Raw genomic sequence first — 16,408 nt, 5'->3', positions numbered from 1 at the left:
AACAAAGGAGTGGCTCCGTAAGAAGCATTTGAAGGTCCTGGAGTGGCCTAGCCAGTCTCCAGACCTCAACCCCATAGAAAATCTGTGGCGGGAGTTGAAAGTCCGTGTTGCTCGGCGACAGCCCCAAAACATCACTGCTCTCGAGAAGATCTGCATGGAGGAATGGGCCAAAATACCAGCTACTGTGTGTGCAAACCTGGTAAAGACCTATAGTAAACGTTTGACCTCTGTTATTGCCAACAAAGGTTATGTTACAAATAGGGCTGCTCAATTAATCGAATTTTAATCACGATTACGATCTGGGCTTTCAACGATCATTAAAAATGACTGAGCCGATTATTAGCCCCTCCCTCATTTATCCGCGACACCTTAAAGGCCGGTCCGTGAAAATATTGTCGGGCGCAAAAAAGGTTGGAGACCGCTGATTAAGAGGACCCGAGGGAAGCCCGGAAAGCTAAACAGAAGTTATTTGGAGAGGAGAGTGACTGCCGCTGGTTGAAAAGAGAGGTAAAAAAAACTTCAGTGGTGTTGCACACTATTTTATATTATTTTTTAAAGTCATTGTTAACCCTTTAAAGCCGGTCAGAGCAGCACGCTCCGTGTTGTGTAACTATTTTTAAATCCCTGTAGAACCGGAACTGTGTAAGCTAGCGCAATAATTTGTTTTGCATATGAAACCGGAGGAGTTGTACTTACATCTGATGCCATCAGCTTGTCCTCGGTCACAGTTTCCTTCCACATAAAGCTTTGCAAAAACTGCATAAAAAGCTCTTGCAGGAACAAAAACACAATATTCCAGAAACACGCTTTGCCGTTCCTATCAGCTGTTCGTAACACTTCCCACAGTGAAACAGACGTCAGCGGGAACTGTCGCATGTCCGCCATTTCCTGGCCGAAACCGGAAGTGACGTCATTTTCGCGGAAATTGTAGTTTTTTACTTGTAGGCCTTAAAAGCCTATACTGGTCATGTTTGACCTTTCTGAATAGTTGCTGGGATGCTTAGAACTCAAATTGCACTGCTGGAAATAGTTTATTTTGATGCACATGCTGTTTTCTTTGCAAATTTGCATCATAGGATTGTTTTTTCGTTTTTCCTGCAGTATATAAAAATTGGTGTATCTCCAAAATAAAACTATGAAGACACTCAAAATAAATTTCCTGTTGTTGTAAACTTTTTTTTGCAACTTTTTTGTATTTAAAGTTTTGAGGGATAAACCTCTTAAATTTCTCCAAGTAGAAATACATGTAAAAAACAAAAACGATTTTCAATTTTTTTGTAGTTTATTGCACTTTTTTGCAATTAATGTAGTTACTATGGACTTAATGCATACATATTATTAAAATATGGGCTATAACAGTTGCATAGCAAATTGAAATGCTCCCACAAACGGCACTACAACATGTAAAAAAAATAATATAAGCTCTGGCGGACTTGGTTCTATAGTAGGTCTTAAAGGGTTAAATAAATATCGTCAAATAATCGCGATCTCAATTTCAGTGAAAATAATCATGATTATCATTTTTGCCATAATCGAGCAGCCCTAGTTACAAAGTATTGAGTTGTATTTTTGTTATTGACCAAATACTTATTTTCCACCCTGATTTACGAATAAAATCTTTACAAATCCTACCATGTGGATTCATGGATTTTTTTTTTCACATTCTGTCTCTCACAGTTGAGGTGCACCTCTGGTGCAAATTACTGACCTCTGTCATCATTTTAGGTGGGGGAACTTGCACAATCGGTGGCTGACTAAATACTTTTTTGCCCCACTGTATGAGAAGAGGCAGATTGCTTTTAAAAGCATTTTAAGTTACTTTTCCCTGGTTGAGGGCATTGCTTTGTTCCCTTCTTCATTCAGAGCTCGTTTGGCACCTAATACTTTACTTTCATTCGCTTAACAGTGACAGATTCAAGTTAAATATGATCCAAATACAACAGAATTTCTTACAACATTTTTCTTTTTGAGTTTTTAATGTGCTTTTGGCAGTTCTCCAATATCACTGGAGAAGGAAAATAACTGCGTATTACGTGATAGCATTACTCTAAAGATGTCTTAATATTCACTGAGATGAATTATCTCCAGCTAGTTTGGAGTAACTGCTAAAACAAAGCAACAATGCTAGGATGAATTGATTATCCTTTCAAGCATTATACAACTGTCAGCGTAACACTGAGATGCGTGATTGCCAAACATCCACCCTCAGACTCCCTCTCAGCCTCCAATATGAATAGATAATTACACTGCGTCATTCTTCTTTTTGCAGGTCTGCGATGTGTTTCAGCTCATCCCACGTCCCTAGCAGTGCATGAGTCATTTTGGTTCAACACTATGTTATGCAGAACCAAGCTGCCCTTTCTTTCTTTTTTGGGTGTTGATTCAAGCCCTCTTACACATTTCAACATGTCGAACACTACCACAAAAGACACAGGAAAATCCATTTGTCATGTCCCTCACAGTACAATTCATTATGGATGATGCACTGAACCACTTCAGAAGCTTTAAAGGGTCAGCTTTTCAGTGTTTTCTGAGAAAACCCATTTCAGAACATAATTAATCATCAGGGTGAGATGTTTTTGTGCTGTTTGGTAAAGGTGGAACTCCGTCTTCATTGTTGTGGAAAGTAATTGAGAATGGATGACGCTTTGCTAAACCCAAGGACTCTAAAAGCTGTCCTTTTCAGCACAGCGGTCAAAGTAAAAACACAAGACATAACTGAGGTGATCAGTTAAACTGGAACATGACAAAGAAGAAATACTGGCAGAGCGAAAATTATTGATTAAATAATGTTGAAAGAAAACATAAATATGCAACATTACAGATTTATTACAGATGTTAATGAAAGGCCGTATAAAGATTTAAAATATGTCATATGTGACCATTTGACCTCTCCTTCGAGATTAATAGATTGATTTTAAGATATAAAGAATTTAAAACTATGTTTCTTACTGCCATTGGCAACATATAATCATATGGAATGATACAATGAATATTTGGATTTTAAATATCACATTACTTTTGACCTCTTTTTCAAATAAGGTCAAACTTTCATAAAGTGTCTTTTATCATCTTTAACTATGATTAGAATTCAACTGCCTTCGCTTGTATTGGCAACATTTAGGAAATGATGCTGGTATATAAGGATTATAATATCTATTATTCATTACCTTCTCATACATATTATCGAATTTCTACTTCTTTTTTAAAGGGCACACTGCACACCATGCTGGAATATCAATTCAGTTCAATTCAATTTTATTTATATAGTGCCAAACAAAGATGGGCAGTAACGCGTTACTGTAATCTGATTACTTTTTTCAAGTAACGAGTAAAGTAAGGGATTACTATTGCAAAAACGGTAATTAGATTACCATTACTTTCCCGTAGGAATGCTGCGTTACTGCGTTACTAAAACCGTGATTTTTTTTGTGAGAATGTCTCACGACAGCGAGTGCGCCGTTAGTGACAACAGCTGTGTGCAGATCAACAATGGATCACATATCGATTGTGGGAGAGAGTATGAGCGTGCAGCATTTAAAGCGTGGGAGTACTGACCTTACTTTGAGTTTGATTCCATAAAAAGTGACAAAAACATTAGCGTCCATTGTGCGTGGGAAGAAAACTTCTTTTTACAGCGAAAAAAACCCCTAAACTTCCAAGAAAGCACCGAGTGCGCCATGACGTAATGGGAAACTCACAGAGAAAGTCGCGGATTCTTTAACTGACCGCGGCACACCTGCACCAGGGTAAACCTCCGCCTACCGCAGTCCTGCTTTACAGGTGAAAATAGAGCAACAGCACCGCTGAGTCTTTGACTTTATTTATTTTCTGCTGTGTTTTACTTGCATCTATTTGAAAGAGTGAGTGTAAACACTAAAAATATTTTATTTTATGTGCTGGAATGTGCAGAAAATAGGTTTAAATGTTAAACTAATTTATTCAAGTCAGAGAATGTTGCATATAATTAAATTTTTGCTTGATGCATAAAGTTAAAAGATTAAAACTGTTAAAACAAGTTAAAAAAAGAGACTTTTCCATTTGATTACATTTTGTATGATGGATTATGTAGAAAAAGTAGAATTGGGCTGAAAGATCTATCGCTTTATCACCTCTTCAGGTTGTAAATCGTGTTTTTAAAAAGTAACTAAGTAACTAAGTAATTAATTACTTTTGAAAATAAGTAATCAGTAAAGTAACGGGATTACTTTTTGGGAAGTAATCAGTAATTAGTTACTGATTACTTTTTTCAAGTAACTTGACCAACACTGGTGCCAAATCACAACAACAGTCACCTCAAGGTGCTTTATATTGCACAGTAGATCGTACAATAATACATACAGAGAAAAACCCAACAATCATATGACCCCCTATGAGCAAGCACTTTGGCGACAGTGGGAAGGAAAAACTCCCCTTTAACAGGAAGAAACCTCCGGCAGAACCAGGCTCAGGGAGGGGCTGGGCCATCTGCTGCGACCGGTTGGGGTGAGAGAAGGAAAACAGGATGAAAAACATGCTGTGGAAGAGAGACAGAGATTAATAACAGGTATGATTCAAAGACTATTAACACATAGTGAGTGAGAAAGGTGACTGGAAAGGAAAAACTCAATGCATCATGGGAATCCCCCGGCAGCCTACGTCTATTGCAGCACAACTAAGGGAGGATTCAGGGTCACCTGGTCCATCCCTAATTATATGCTTTAGCAAAAAGGAAAGCTTTAAGCCTAATCTTGAAAGTAGAGAAAGTGTCTGTCTCCCGGATCCAAACTGGAAGCTGGTTCCACAGAAGAGGGGCCTGAAAACTGAAGGCTCTCCCTCCCATTCTACTTTTAAATACTCTAAGAATATGCATGAGGTTTTTTTTTAGCTAATAGCTTCTTGGAAATCACCTTGTAGGTGCAAAAATATAATTTTATGTCTTTTGAACTGTGCTAGCTTTGGCATTTTTAGTAGATTTGACTAAAGAAATTGGAATAAACTGTGCTTTTGTGAAAGGTTGCTAATAACAACGTCTGTAAAGATACACACAAGCTTAGCTTGTAAAAGCAGCACTGAGCGAGAGCTGCTTATATATCAATTTTTGAAAAATTCAAACAAAATTCTAGAGGGACTAATTTCTAATATTTGTAACCTGTGTTAACTAGCTTTTCTCTCCTAAGAATAAACTCGTGGTCAAGCAGGCATAAACTGCTTGTTGTGATTATTATCGTGATTATTCCCACAACATTAAATATTGCTCTTTTGTCAGAGATAATTGAACTGCTGCTGTGCTGGGCTCACCTAAAACCATGGCCTTGTTTTCTTTCCTAAAAGAGAACACTTGATCCAGTTTCCACTAATGCATCTAGAGTCCCGTGTCCTGCTGTCCTACAAACCTTCAGTTTTGCCATCAGTTGATTTCTGACACTTTCCTGCCTTTTTTTTCTTGCATCAGGAGTTTTTATTATGTGAAATAGAGGCGCGACCACATTTTAAACAAGTGAACAATAGCTGCAAGTTCATCTCCTTTAAAAACCTCTGAGTTGTTCAAATCCATCATATTTTTGAGGGTTGTCGTTTCTAAATCCGTGAACTTTCAGATAGTTTACAAGTTTCAATGAAAATAATACAATAAAGCCTGAACACTATAAACTACAGTGAGCCTGATTTCTTGTGTTATAGCAGACGTGTCCACAGAGCTAGAATGTCTCGCCATAAACAAAACAGACAAAGGGGTTATAAATAAGTAGCCTAAATGTTATAAATATAAAATATCAAAGTGTATTAGAAAATAAAAAGTAATCAATCAATTAATGAATTGATAAAAATCAATTCTCTTCAGCTTTTTAAGCAGCATAAGCTGTTGTGACAATCATCACTTTAAGGCTACATCCAGACGTACACGGGAATTTTTGAAAACTGAGTTTTCCAGTTTTTGTTAAAAAAAAAAAATCCTGTCCACATGTCAAGTTTTGAAAAAATATCTCTGTCCACATGTAAATGCGAAAGACAAAGTCAAATGCTGTCAAGAACATGCCACGTCCTAACCGTGTAGAAATGTTGGCCAATCAGAAGTCTAGAAGCCTGTTTACTTCATCAGTTTCAAATGTTGAAAAAATGTTTCAAAAAGACCGTATTTTGGATTTTGAAAGCATAAACAGGGTTTTGTACACTCACAAAACCTGAAGTACTTCTCAAAAGTTTTTTGTGTTTTTTGGGAAAGGCAGCTAATTTTGTGTTACTTTTCAAGCGCCTTCATCATTTCAAGTGTTAATAACTAAAGACAGTATTTTGGATTTTGTCTCACTGGCTCCTTTGGCCAGAGTTTATTCAATTAAAAAAAATTTAAATTTTACATTAGTGTGAGTGATTCATAATCATAAGTCATAGCGCTGTGAGATATGGCTGGTGTAGACTCACAACCTAGGAATGGACAAAATGCATACTGCATGCATAAATTTAATTTGAAAAAATTACATTTATTCAAAACCGATGACGACATTTGCATCGGGATTTGGGTTGTTAGTGTCTGAATGTAGAAGTCACATCCAAAGTTCAGTCGGACGCCTCTTTCTTTCTAAATGGGGGGACAGTAACTGTGTGTGTATACGTGAGCATGTAAAAACTGCAGATAGTAAGATTAACAGCACAAGTATTTTGTCTATGTCCGCCATTGTAGAAATTCCTCTCATGCAAACAGTAACATCAGCACAGCATGACCTCAAAACAGGCACACATCTTTGACATTGCGTGACTAAATCTCCTTTACCTCGTCCACACGTAAACGCAAAAACTGAGTTTTTGAAAATCTCAGTTTATTAGTGATCCAAAAAGCCATCTTCTGTGTGGACGAAAGGCCCAAACACATAGAAAAAGCTGCGTTTTCAAAAATATCCGTGTACATGTGGACGTAGTCTAAGACCAATAATAACAATAGTAAGACCAAGAATAACTAGAAGTTCAATAACTAAAGTTGCAGGATTAAAATGTGTTGCAATCAGCACCACGAAAGCTGACCAGCACTGCATTGCCCAGCCGATGTTGATACAAGACACAAAATCAACAGCATTGTTATAAAAGTTTTTTCTGACTGTATTCAAAATTCATACATTCTATAGTTATTACATGCAAAGTTCCGAGATCAGTGAAGAAGGATTTACAACACAGAGATGTCTAACTTCTGGAAATCATGTTCATCATCAGTGGAGTGTGGTATGGAGGTGATTAGCTTGTAGCACAGCAGCTTTTAGCCCGTCCACATTTTTGGGTTGAGTGTTTCTTCCTCTTTACAGCAGCTTATAGATTTCCAGTGGGATTAACATCAGACAAGTTGGCTGGCCAATCAATAAGATAAGATGATGAGGTGGTAGTGTTGGTAATGTGGGAAGGAAGCCCAGCTGGAAACGGAAATTAACATCTCCATAAAGCGCGTGAGCCAATAGCAGTACGAAGTGCTCTGCAATCTCCTGGTAGAAAGCTGAAGTCTGGACTTGATAAACCACAGTGGACAAACCGCCACCAACACCAGCAGATGACAAGGTGACCTAAATCAGCATAGACTGCAGGAACTTCACACTGGACCTCAAAACCCTTGGATTCTGTGTCTCTCCTCTCTTCCTCCAGATTTTCAAATTGCAGTGTTTACTTTTATGTCATTTACTTTCTGATGTCGTCGCTGGTTCGGGGTGGTTTGATTAGGAATGCGACAGCTGTAACCCCTTTCCCATAGATGCATGTCTTCCCTACTTTGTGAAGCTCCCCCAAGTTTTTGAATCAACTTTTCTCAAGGCTGCGCCAAATCCCTGATGCGTGTGCACCTTTTCCTGCCACACTTTTCCTGCCACACTTTTCCCTTCCAGTCACATTTTGATTAATATGCTTAGGTACAGCACTCTGCACAAGGCCAAACTTTTCAGCAATCACATCCTGTGGCTTACACAGGGTGTGATTGCTGAAAGGTTTGGCTATCGTGATCTGGACAACTGTCAAGTCAACAGATTATAAATGATTGTGACTGTGTGCACTGAACTAGATCGAGACATCTATCTTATCCATGCTTTTTAACTATTACAATATTTAAGTAAGTGAAACTTCATTTGTATAGCACCTTTCAAGATATTGATCACAAAGTGCTGTACAAAAGAAAACAAAAAAAGACTTTAAGGGCCTCCTGTTTCTGACCAGTGCGTTGCAATGCAAACCATACAAGGGAGATTTTGTTGTAGCTCGTTAGTTGAACACTCATTTCTGGATATTTTGTAACCCTCCTATCGATCAATTATCAGTGGAATCCAGGGGAAAGAACTGCGTCTACTCAACATAGATCATATGTGTTAGAGGAATGAGCAAACGAACAGCAGATTCAGATGTGAATCTGTAACTTTTAATTGCCGTGTGGTCTGCTGAAGGCAGCGGCAGAGATCAGACAGGACTCACAAAGTTTGTATGCGTGTGTGCGAAACAGACTGCCAAACAGACAGCAGGAGCAGGTGAGAGAGCGTGCAATGTGAAAGCAAGAAGAGTGCACCGAGGGGAACTTGTGCCCATTCATCTCTTCACTCAGATACCAGCAGGTACAGAGGTATGGCAGCCTTACAAGGTCAATATTTTACTTTGGCTCCTGTGCGCTAATTAAATTACAGGCAGAGTGCCTCGGGAGAGCACACACAGACGGTTATGGACCCTGTAACCCCCCACCCCCCTCCAACGGTTCTTACAAGCCAAACAATTTGTAGCATGAGCTGAGATGCTGGCTTGTTTAGTCACCGCAACACGGCCGATATGAAGCAATTTCACATGTTCAGGGAGATCGGGGGAGTAGTGAGGCAAATCAAGCAGCCAGGCTGGACTTGGAGATAAGTGTGGAATATTTTTTGAAGCCCAGAGTGAAAAAGTGAAAACGGATGAGGAAAGTTTAAATTCTCTGTATGTGATTCCAGTGGGATTGTTTTGTTTTTCCCATGATCAGCATGCATGGATATCCAATGTGCTTGTGTCTTGTCTTCAAGAAGAATAACAAGCCTCAGATTGATCTAAGGTACTTTGTTTCTGACAACCTGTTAGCCTAATCATCACTAATAAGGAGAACAATGTCGCAAATTCACTAATTACAGCATAACTATGAGAGTTTTAGAATTCGGGATCTGTTTGCCTCTCTGACAGAGAGAGGAAGAAAGAAAAAACGAGTTTTGGAATCATGTTTTTGTGCAAATGCATGAATCTCCGCGGGTATGAGGGAGTGGGGAGGGAACATCAGCCTAAGTTTAAGCAGTTCTGCAATTGGCTGAGCGCACCAGGAAGTCCGGCCGCTCCGAATCTGTCATCTGACTTTGACGCAGGCACTCCCGCTTCCGGAAAGTAAACTGCAACCGCGGAAAAAGCGAAACATGGCTCCCAAACTTGAACTTCCAAGCGCCGCGTTGATGGTCGGGCTGTTGTTTTTCTCCCTGATCCCCCCGGCAGAGGCTTACGATGCCGGGGACGGTCTGGCCCTGCTGCTGTGCACCATCCTCACGGTGGTGGGTTTCTGTGCCTGCCTCGGCTGGTACGCGCGGAGGCGGAACGGACAGCTGTGACGCTGACGAGACGGGATTCTCCAGCTGCTACCTGCTACCAACCACCACATTATAATACCAATTTTGCGTGATCACTCGTGGACTTTTGTGGCACAGGCTTTGTGTCTTAAAGACTGATAAGAAACGTGCCTTACTGGGATTAATGCGGAAAGTTCAACGAGGACCACGCGGAGTTGAAGAAGGTGGAGCGTAACATCCAGGAAGCAAACAGGAACTGTTGCTCGTTGCACTGCTGACATGATTATTATTAATGAGCAAAAACACTGTTGCCTTCCCTATGAACAGACTTCTGCAGCTGTAGCAGGCTCCCTAAGATGCCCACACTATGTACATTTTCGCGCATATTTTCCATCTGTCGAGGCGATTTCCTGACGCGTTGCGCTTATAGTGACTGTCACTGTTGGAAGCGCAGTGTCACATGATTGGAGTGTGTTTTGCAGTTTTGTCACTGTTGCTAATTAAACATGTAGAATAAACGCGACACTTAACAACTTATGTTCGTGTGTGGAGACGGTGCTTCATTGCATTCAGGTTGAACAGATCCTCCACTAAATGAACCGGTTAGCAGATCGGAGAGTAAACATTGCAATCTGTCGTCTGCAGCCTGTATTACTGCTCTGGCGTGCCTGTCACTCCATGCTGTAACATATATTTGAAGTGTGTTGAAAGTTTAGTGCAGGGATGTTAAATACAAGGCCCAGGGGAGCAGAGTTGGCCCAGCAAAGGCTTCAATCTTCATAGATTTTGGACTTATATTTGTATTTTTAGAAGTTTTACAGCTTTTCCTACTTGTAGAAAACTCACAAATGACCTTCCATGTGACACCAAGTAATTAAATGTACTATAGAAATTTTAGTGGGTCAACAGTAACAATGGAAGTCCAAAGAGTCATGCTGACAGATTTCTTTATCATGAAGAAAAACTGTGGCATGCTGTTGAAAACTGCCCCTTAATTTTCATATATGAAGATATGTACACTATAAATAAAATGAGGCTGATTGTTTATGTAGTATGTCACACCATCAGTCCATTTTCTACCCAGGACCTTCTTGTTGTGACAATGCTAACCACCATGACACCTCTTATAATAATATATAGCATTATGTGTGTATATATATTAAATTCATTTTGGAATAAACTAGTGATGTAAACTAGCTTTACCACCGTATACAGCCAACAGTTTAAATTATTAGGTTATTAAATTAGTTTATTATGCAGTGAAATGGGACCTTATAAAAATGAATGCCCTTTAGCAAATGTCATTAATTTCTTTTAAAGGCAAGAAGTAAACTTTGCCTGTAGCTTAATGTAAATATGTCCATGTAGTAATGGTGGATAAGTTACCACACGTGTGATGTGTGGTTTAAAGGAAATGTGACTGCTCCATAAAGGGTTAAAAACTCCCCCCACTCCACAGATATCCCTATTGTACAGAGTTTGTATCAGTTACCAATAGCAACATGCTTCCTTTATGTTATGGTAATTATTCATTCATGATTCCAACACCAAGGATTTTTGTATGTTTGAAGCATGCAAGTATGTAAGTCTCCAGCTGTGCACAATATTCAGTTGTAAGACTTCTCATGGCATCACATGTCCCCATACATGGTTGAGAAATCAAATATCCTATGAATTTATCATGCTCCCTCAGTGAGGATGACGACCACTGCAAAGCTGCACTGTGTCTGCAAACAGGATCAAGCAATGCTGTGGTCTGAATCCAGAAAAGGGTCAAATTGGGTTGAAATTAAAATAATAAGAATTAAAAACAAAAAAGAAAAAAAAACCCTGGTGCATTTTATTATTTTTTTACGTAAAAAACACGTTTTATTCTAAAGAAGCTGATGTGAATTAATCCTTAAAAAAAGAATCTAGTTTAGTAGACACTTGACGATCCGTTACTCTGCGCGTTACCAGGGGAACCCGCCTGGCGGGGGAGGGGAGAGGAGAGGAGGGGGGGTAGCTGTGGCTGTAACGCGTTACCGGCCAGCAGCAGCAGCAGGCACCGCTGAGCAGATGTTACCGTGAGAGAGAGACGCTGTTAACCGCCGCCGCCGCTGCTGCAACAAGAGACAAGACGCGTCTTGGATCACAAATAGGGGATGCAGGGCGCATGCGCAGTGGGTTCCGTTTACTGTAGGATATTCACGGTGGAGGCAGAAAAAAAGGGGGCAGGCAACAAAGCAGGCTTTTTAAAACGGCGAAAAGCACGATTTGTGCAATGTAAATAGCGATCAGGAGGGACACGAAATTGGATTGTCAACAGGTAGGGTTTTGGTTGATCTTATGGTCGACTGTCTCTCTCGTTCTCTCATCTTTTTTTTCTCTTTTGGCCTTGTCTTGTGTGGTGGATGCGATTCCAGCCAAACCATAGCGGAGACTTGGAAATTATTCTAGTATAATGGACATGCGGATCCGCTACACCGTTGTGCTTCATCCGGCCGACTGGGACGCAAAGGCGATTATTTAATTCTGCTCCGTGTTTAACTAAATTCTATCGGATTCAAACGCGCATTTAAAAAGAGAGAGACCACTCGACTCACGGAGGACACATTTAAATGCGTAAGTAGACACAAGCGTACTTATTAACGAAATGGAGCATATGTTATGCAATTTTTCCCCCACCAAATATATATATACATATGGAATTGAGCTCGCCATAATATTTTTTTTTTTACCAACGGGCTTTGTTAGTGCCATTTTACCCATCCTTTTTTCAACCCAGCCCTACTGATTATCGCATCCGCGCATTGCAAAAAGAATTACGCCGATGTGGCTCACAGAGCGGGTGTTACGCGTTATGTTCGCTTAACTCTTTGTAATTAGTAACATAAAGGATGATCTGGGGGGAAAAAATGGAGGCTGGCTCCATAGAAGCCCTAATGAGAACACCGCTTATTAACGTTAGACCCGTTAATCCAGTTAACCTTTAGTCAGACAAGAAAGAAAAAAAAAAGGGAGGGGGGGGGGGCGCTTTATCGCGTACTGTATGCACCCTTTACCAGTCGATTTACCACAACGCATAAAGGGTTGGGGTGAGTTTATTCGAGGCATCCACCGATCCAGGGAGCCTTCCTCTCTTCTGTAGGGTGTGATCAAGAAGAGCTTATTTTTGGACTGCATTTGTCTTAATGTTTCACAGTGCGCTGAAAATGTAAAAAAAGAAAAAAAAATCCAAGCCTAGATCTGTTTGCGTGTGTGTGTGTGTTTGCCACTCGTTTATTTCCGACAGACGACAGAAAAAAAGAAGAAAACTCAGTCGTTTGTTAATGAAGCCTCAACTGTGCTTTCTTGGCTTTGTGCTGCTTTTGTTCAGGAAGCGACGTGAAAGAATATTCTGTTAGTCTAACGCATTGATGCTTTAGTCGGATCGAGCTCGCTTACTGTCTGTGTGATTCTCAGTAGACAAAGTATTCAGGCTGAGGCAGAGTTCTGCACTGAGCCACTCAAAATGCTAAAAAGTAAATCATTAAATAATCGTCAGGGCAAAGGAAAATTATGTTCATGGGAGTATAAATGGTACAGGTGTAATTTAACTCTTGTATGGGACTGAATGTTGATGGGATGAACGTATTTTTCAGGGATTTTTTTTTTTAGGTGTGATGAGACAAAGGAACAAAGGATGCCTTAGAGGAGAGGTTGCCTATACGCCTGGAAACCTCTTCAAAGCACACCGCCAAATGGATCTAACGCCTCCCCCTGCCACCTCTAGATCATGATACTTGGCTGAAGCTATTCCGCTATCTTTATGATCCCTCCTCCATCTATGGCGAACTATAGCCATGCAGGGGACCACAACATCTTGCAGAATGTCTCTCCTCTCACCACGTTCCTCAAACTGACCTCTCTGGGTTTTATCATTGGAGTCGGTGTGGTCGGAAACCTCCTGATCTCCATCCTGCTGGTCAAAGACAAGAGCCTGCACCGAGCGCCCTACTATTTCCTGTTGGACCTGTGCGCCTCTGACATCCTGCGCTCCGCCATCTGCTTCCCTTTTGTCTTCACCTCAGTCAAGAATGGGTCTGCCTGGACCTACGGCACGTTGACCTGCAAAGTGATCGCCTTCCTGGGTGTGCTCTCCTGTTTCCACACGGCTTTCATGCTGTTCTGTGTCAGTGTCACCCGTTACCTGGCCATCGCGCACCACCGTTTCTACACCAAGAGGCTGACTTTCTGGACGTGTTTGGCTGTCATCTGCATGGTGTGGACGTTGTCTGTGGCTATGGCGTTCCCTCCGGTGCTAGATGTAGGGACGTACTCTTTTATCCGGGAGGAGGACCAGTGCACATTCCAGCACCGTTCCTTCAGGGCAAATGATTCGCTGGGCTTCATGCTTCTGCTGGCGCTCATCCTCCTGGCCACACAACTGGTTTACCTCAAGCTCATCTTTTTCGTCCACGACCGTCGAAAGATGAAGCCCGTCCAGTTCGTGCCTGCCGTCAGCCAGAACTGGACCTTCCACGGCCCAGGTGCCAGCGGGCAAGCGGCAGCTAATTGGCTGGCTGGATTTGGAAGAGGCCCCACCCCACCTACTTTGCTGGGCATCCGGCAGAACAGCAATGCAGCGGGCCGCAGGCGTCTACTGGTATTGGATGAATTCAAAACCGAGAAGAGGATTAGTAGGATGTTCTACATCATGACGTTTTTCTTCCTGGCACTGTGGGGGCCCTACCTGGTTGCCTGCTACTGGCGGGTGTTTGCAAGGGGCCCCGTTGTCCCTGGAGGCTACCTGACAGCAGCCGTGTGGATGAGCTTTGCCCAGGCTGGGGTCAATCCTTTCATCTGCATCTTCTCTAACAGAGAGCTTCGGCGTTGCTTCAGCACCACACTCCTCTACTGCAGAAAATCCAGGTTACCAAGGGAACCCTACTGTGTTATATGAGGGTTTTTTTCTCATCTATGTCTCTATTGCCCTGATTGATCTTGATCTGGGTTTGCTCCCATTGTACAGCGTACTCTCTCTTTCTATCTCCCTTCTCTTCATCCTCCAGTTTCCTCCTGTTCCTCCTTCTCCTGGCCCTTCTTTACAGAGGTTGAAGGTGGACTGCCAATCACGTGGCTGTGCTGGGGCGATTGAATCTAAATCGTATCACACACGGAGGCTGAAGGGAATGGGAATAACGCAGGGGGAATGGATCACCTCCTGTGTTTATGTTCTAGTAAACAGACATTGTGGAAGGCCATGCCAATGCAGAGATGCAAAAAGTTGAAAGAAAAAAAAAGAGAGAGCGATTTGACAAAACAGTGAAAACAAGACGTCTTGCTTGGGATATTTTGAAGACACGTTATTCTGTGAGGTGTGAAATACGTAAGTATGAAAAGAAAAAGAAAAAAAAATAATAACACAAAACAAAGAAATGATACCTCTCAAGGAATCACTGGAAATGTTTCACATTTTAAGAGTTGCACTAAAAAGAAGATGTAAAGATGCTTTTTTGGGGGGGGTCGACAGTTGCATTGCAAGGACAACTTTTTTGTTGTTTTTTCCTTCTCCCCCCCTCTCCCTCCAAACTAAACAATGAATGCTTTAATTTGCAACAGACTACACAACCGCTGTAAGTAGAGCAAAAACTGTTGGATTACACCATCACAAGAGGATAAAATGGTTTTAATGTAAGTGATATCTCTTTCATTTACCGGGCAGGGGGCTTAATGATGGGGGATTTACAATGTGTGGTTTTGAAGTTGCAACTTAAAATCTAGAAAGGATTTCTTGTAGTTTTATCCATATGTCCCTAGTGTCTGGCATTGTTATTTTCCTAACACATTTTACAAAAAAAACCAAAAAAAAACCCAAAAAAAAAACAGAGGAAAAAAAAGATGAAGTGATGTTTGGAATTTTAAAAAAAAGTTGCTTTTGAAAACAACCTTGTGCTTAAAAAAGACATTGAAGAAGTAGTTAAATGTTTCATCATATTCATGTACTTAAACACTATCACATTGTTACAGTATTGCTGATGCCACTCCGGGTGTTCTTGCCTTAATGGTTATGATATTGTCATGTTTCTGGGGTTTATTTTTCAATCACTCCTGAAAAGTTTTCTTCTTCTTCTTCTTTTTTTCTTTTTTTCCCCCTTTAGGTGCAAGGGGAGTTTTTTCTTTTCTTCTTCCTATTTTTCACATTAGCGTGAAGTGCATGTTCATTTTTAAAAGCTGGTCCACTCCCATGTGCATCACAGGCCATACACTGAGCAGCCCATTTTTATTCTGCAATGGTTTGCTACACCCCACAGAGTGCTCAGAGCACAGGGAGAGTGTGTGATTCTGTGTGTGTTTCTGTGTGTGTGTGTGTGTGTGTGTGTGTGTGTGTGTGTGTGTGTGTGTGTGTGTGTGTGTGGATCAGACAACAGTCACTTCAAGACCAGAGCCTTAGTATGAAATCTTGCACAATTTGTAAAAAATGTAAAAGAAAAAAAAAAAAGAGAGACATTTAAGGCACACCGTCTTGTTTCTACTTTCCCTACATTTGCTCTCTACTGATTGTTTTCAGTGACTTACTTTTTTCTCTTGTGGCCATTTTAATATTTATTATGTATTCTTTTTGTATATTATAGATAGATTGTGTGTAAGTATGTGAGTCTTTTGATTTTGAAGTCCCGAATGTGAGTACAGTTTCAGTTAGGATTGCATTTGCTGAAAGTTAACTGTGTAATCTGTTGCTTTTTGAAAATAAAAAGTTTCCATTTTGCAAAATTTGCATTTATCCCTGTCATTGGGTTGCGAAATGTTGACTGGTCAGATTTAGAGATTCTGAAGTAAAAAAAATAAAATAAAGAAAAATAAAGAAAATGTACATTTCTTTATCTAAAATGTAATTTCTCATCTTATACCATCAGGCGTCTGACTGGTTAGCA

The 16,408-nt window shown here is 40.7% G+C and overlaps 1 protein-coding gene across 4 annotated transcripts; it reads left to right on the top strand.

Annotated features, from left to right (window-relative positions):
* Positions 1–8,230: 8,230 nt before the first annotated feature.
* On the top strand, positions 8,231–15,849 carry gpr85 (G protein-coupled receptor 85). 4 transcript variants are annotated; one of them, XM_080886740.1, is made up of 2 exons: positions 8,231–8,560; positions 13,152–15,849. In XM_080886740.1, exon 2 carries the CDS (start codon positions 13,303–13,305, stop codon positions 14,434–14,436), a length of 1,134 nt encoding a protein of 377 aa, XP_080742866.1. In that variant the 5' UTR covers positions 8,231–8,560; positions 13,152–13,302; the 3' UTR covers positions 14,437–15,849. The 4 variants fall into 4 exon arrangements, with proteins under 4 accessions (XP_080742866.1, XP_080742865.1, XP_080742863.1 ...); XM_080886739.1 differs by lacking the exon at positions 8,231–8,560 and adding an exon at positions 11,574–11,820; XM_080886737.1 differs by lacking the exon at positions 8,231–8,560 and adding an exon at positions 11,574–11,820 and having other exon boundaries at positions 13,136–15,849.
* Positions 15,850–16,408: the final 559 nt, after the last annotated feature.

Source organism: Rhamphochromis sp. 'chilingali' (assembly GCF_963969265.1).
Source record: "Rhamphochromis sp. 'chilingali' genome assembly, chromosome: 7".
Classification (NCBI taxonomy): Eukaryota; Metazoa; Chordata; class Actinopteri; order Cichliformes; family Cichlidae; genus Rhamphochromis; species Rhamphochromis sp. 'chilingali'.
The sequence above is the reverse complement of the archived record's forward strand: the minus strand, read 5'-3'. Positions and strand labels throughout refer to the sequence as shown.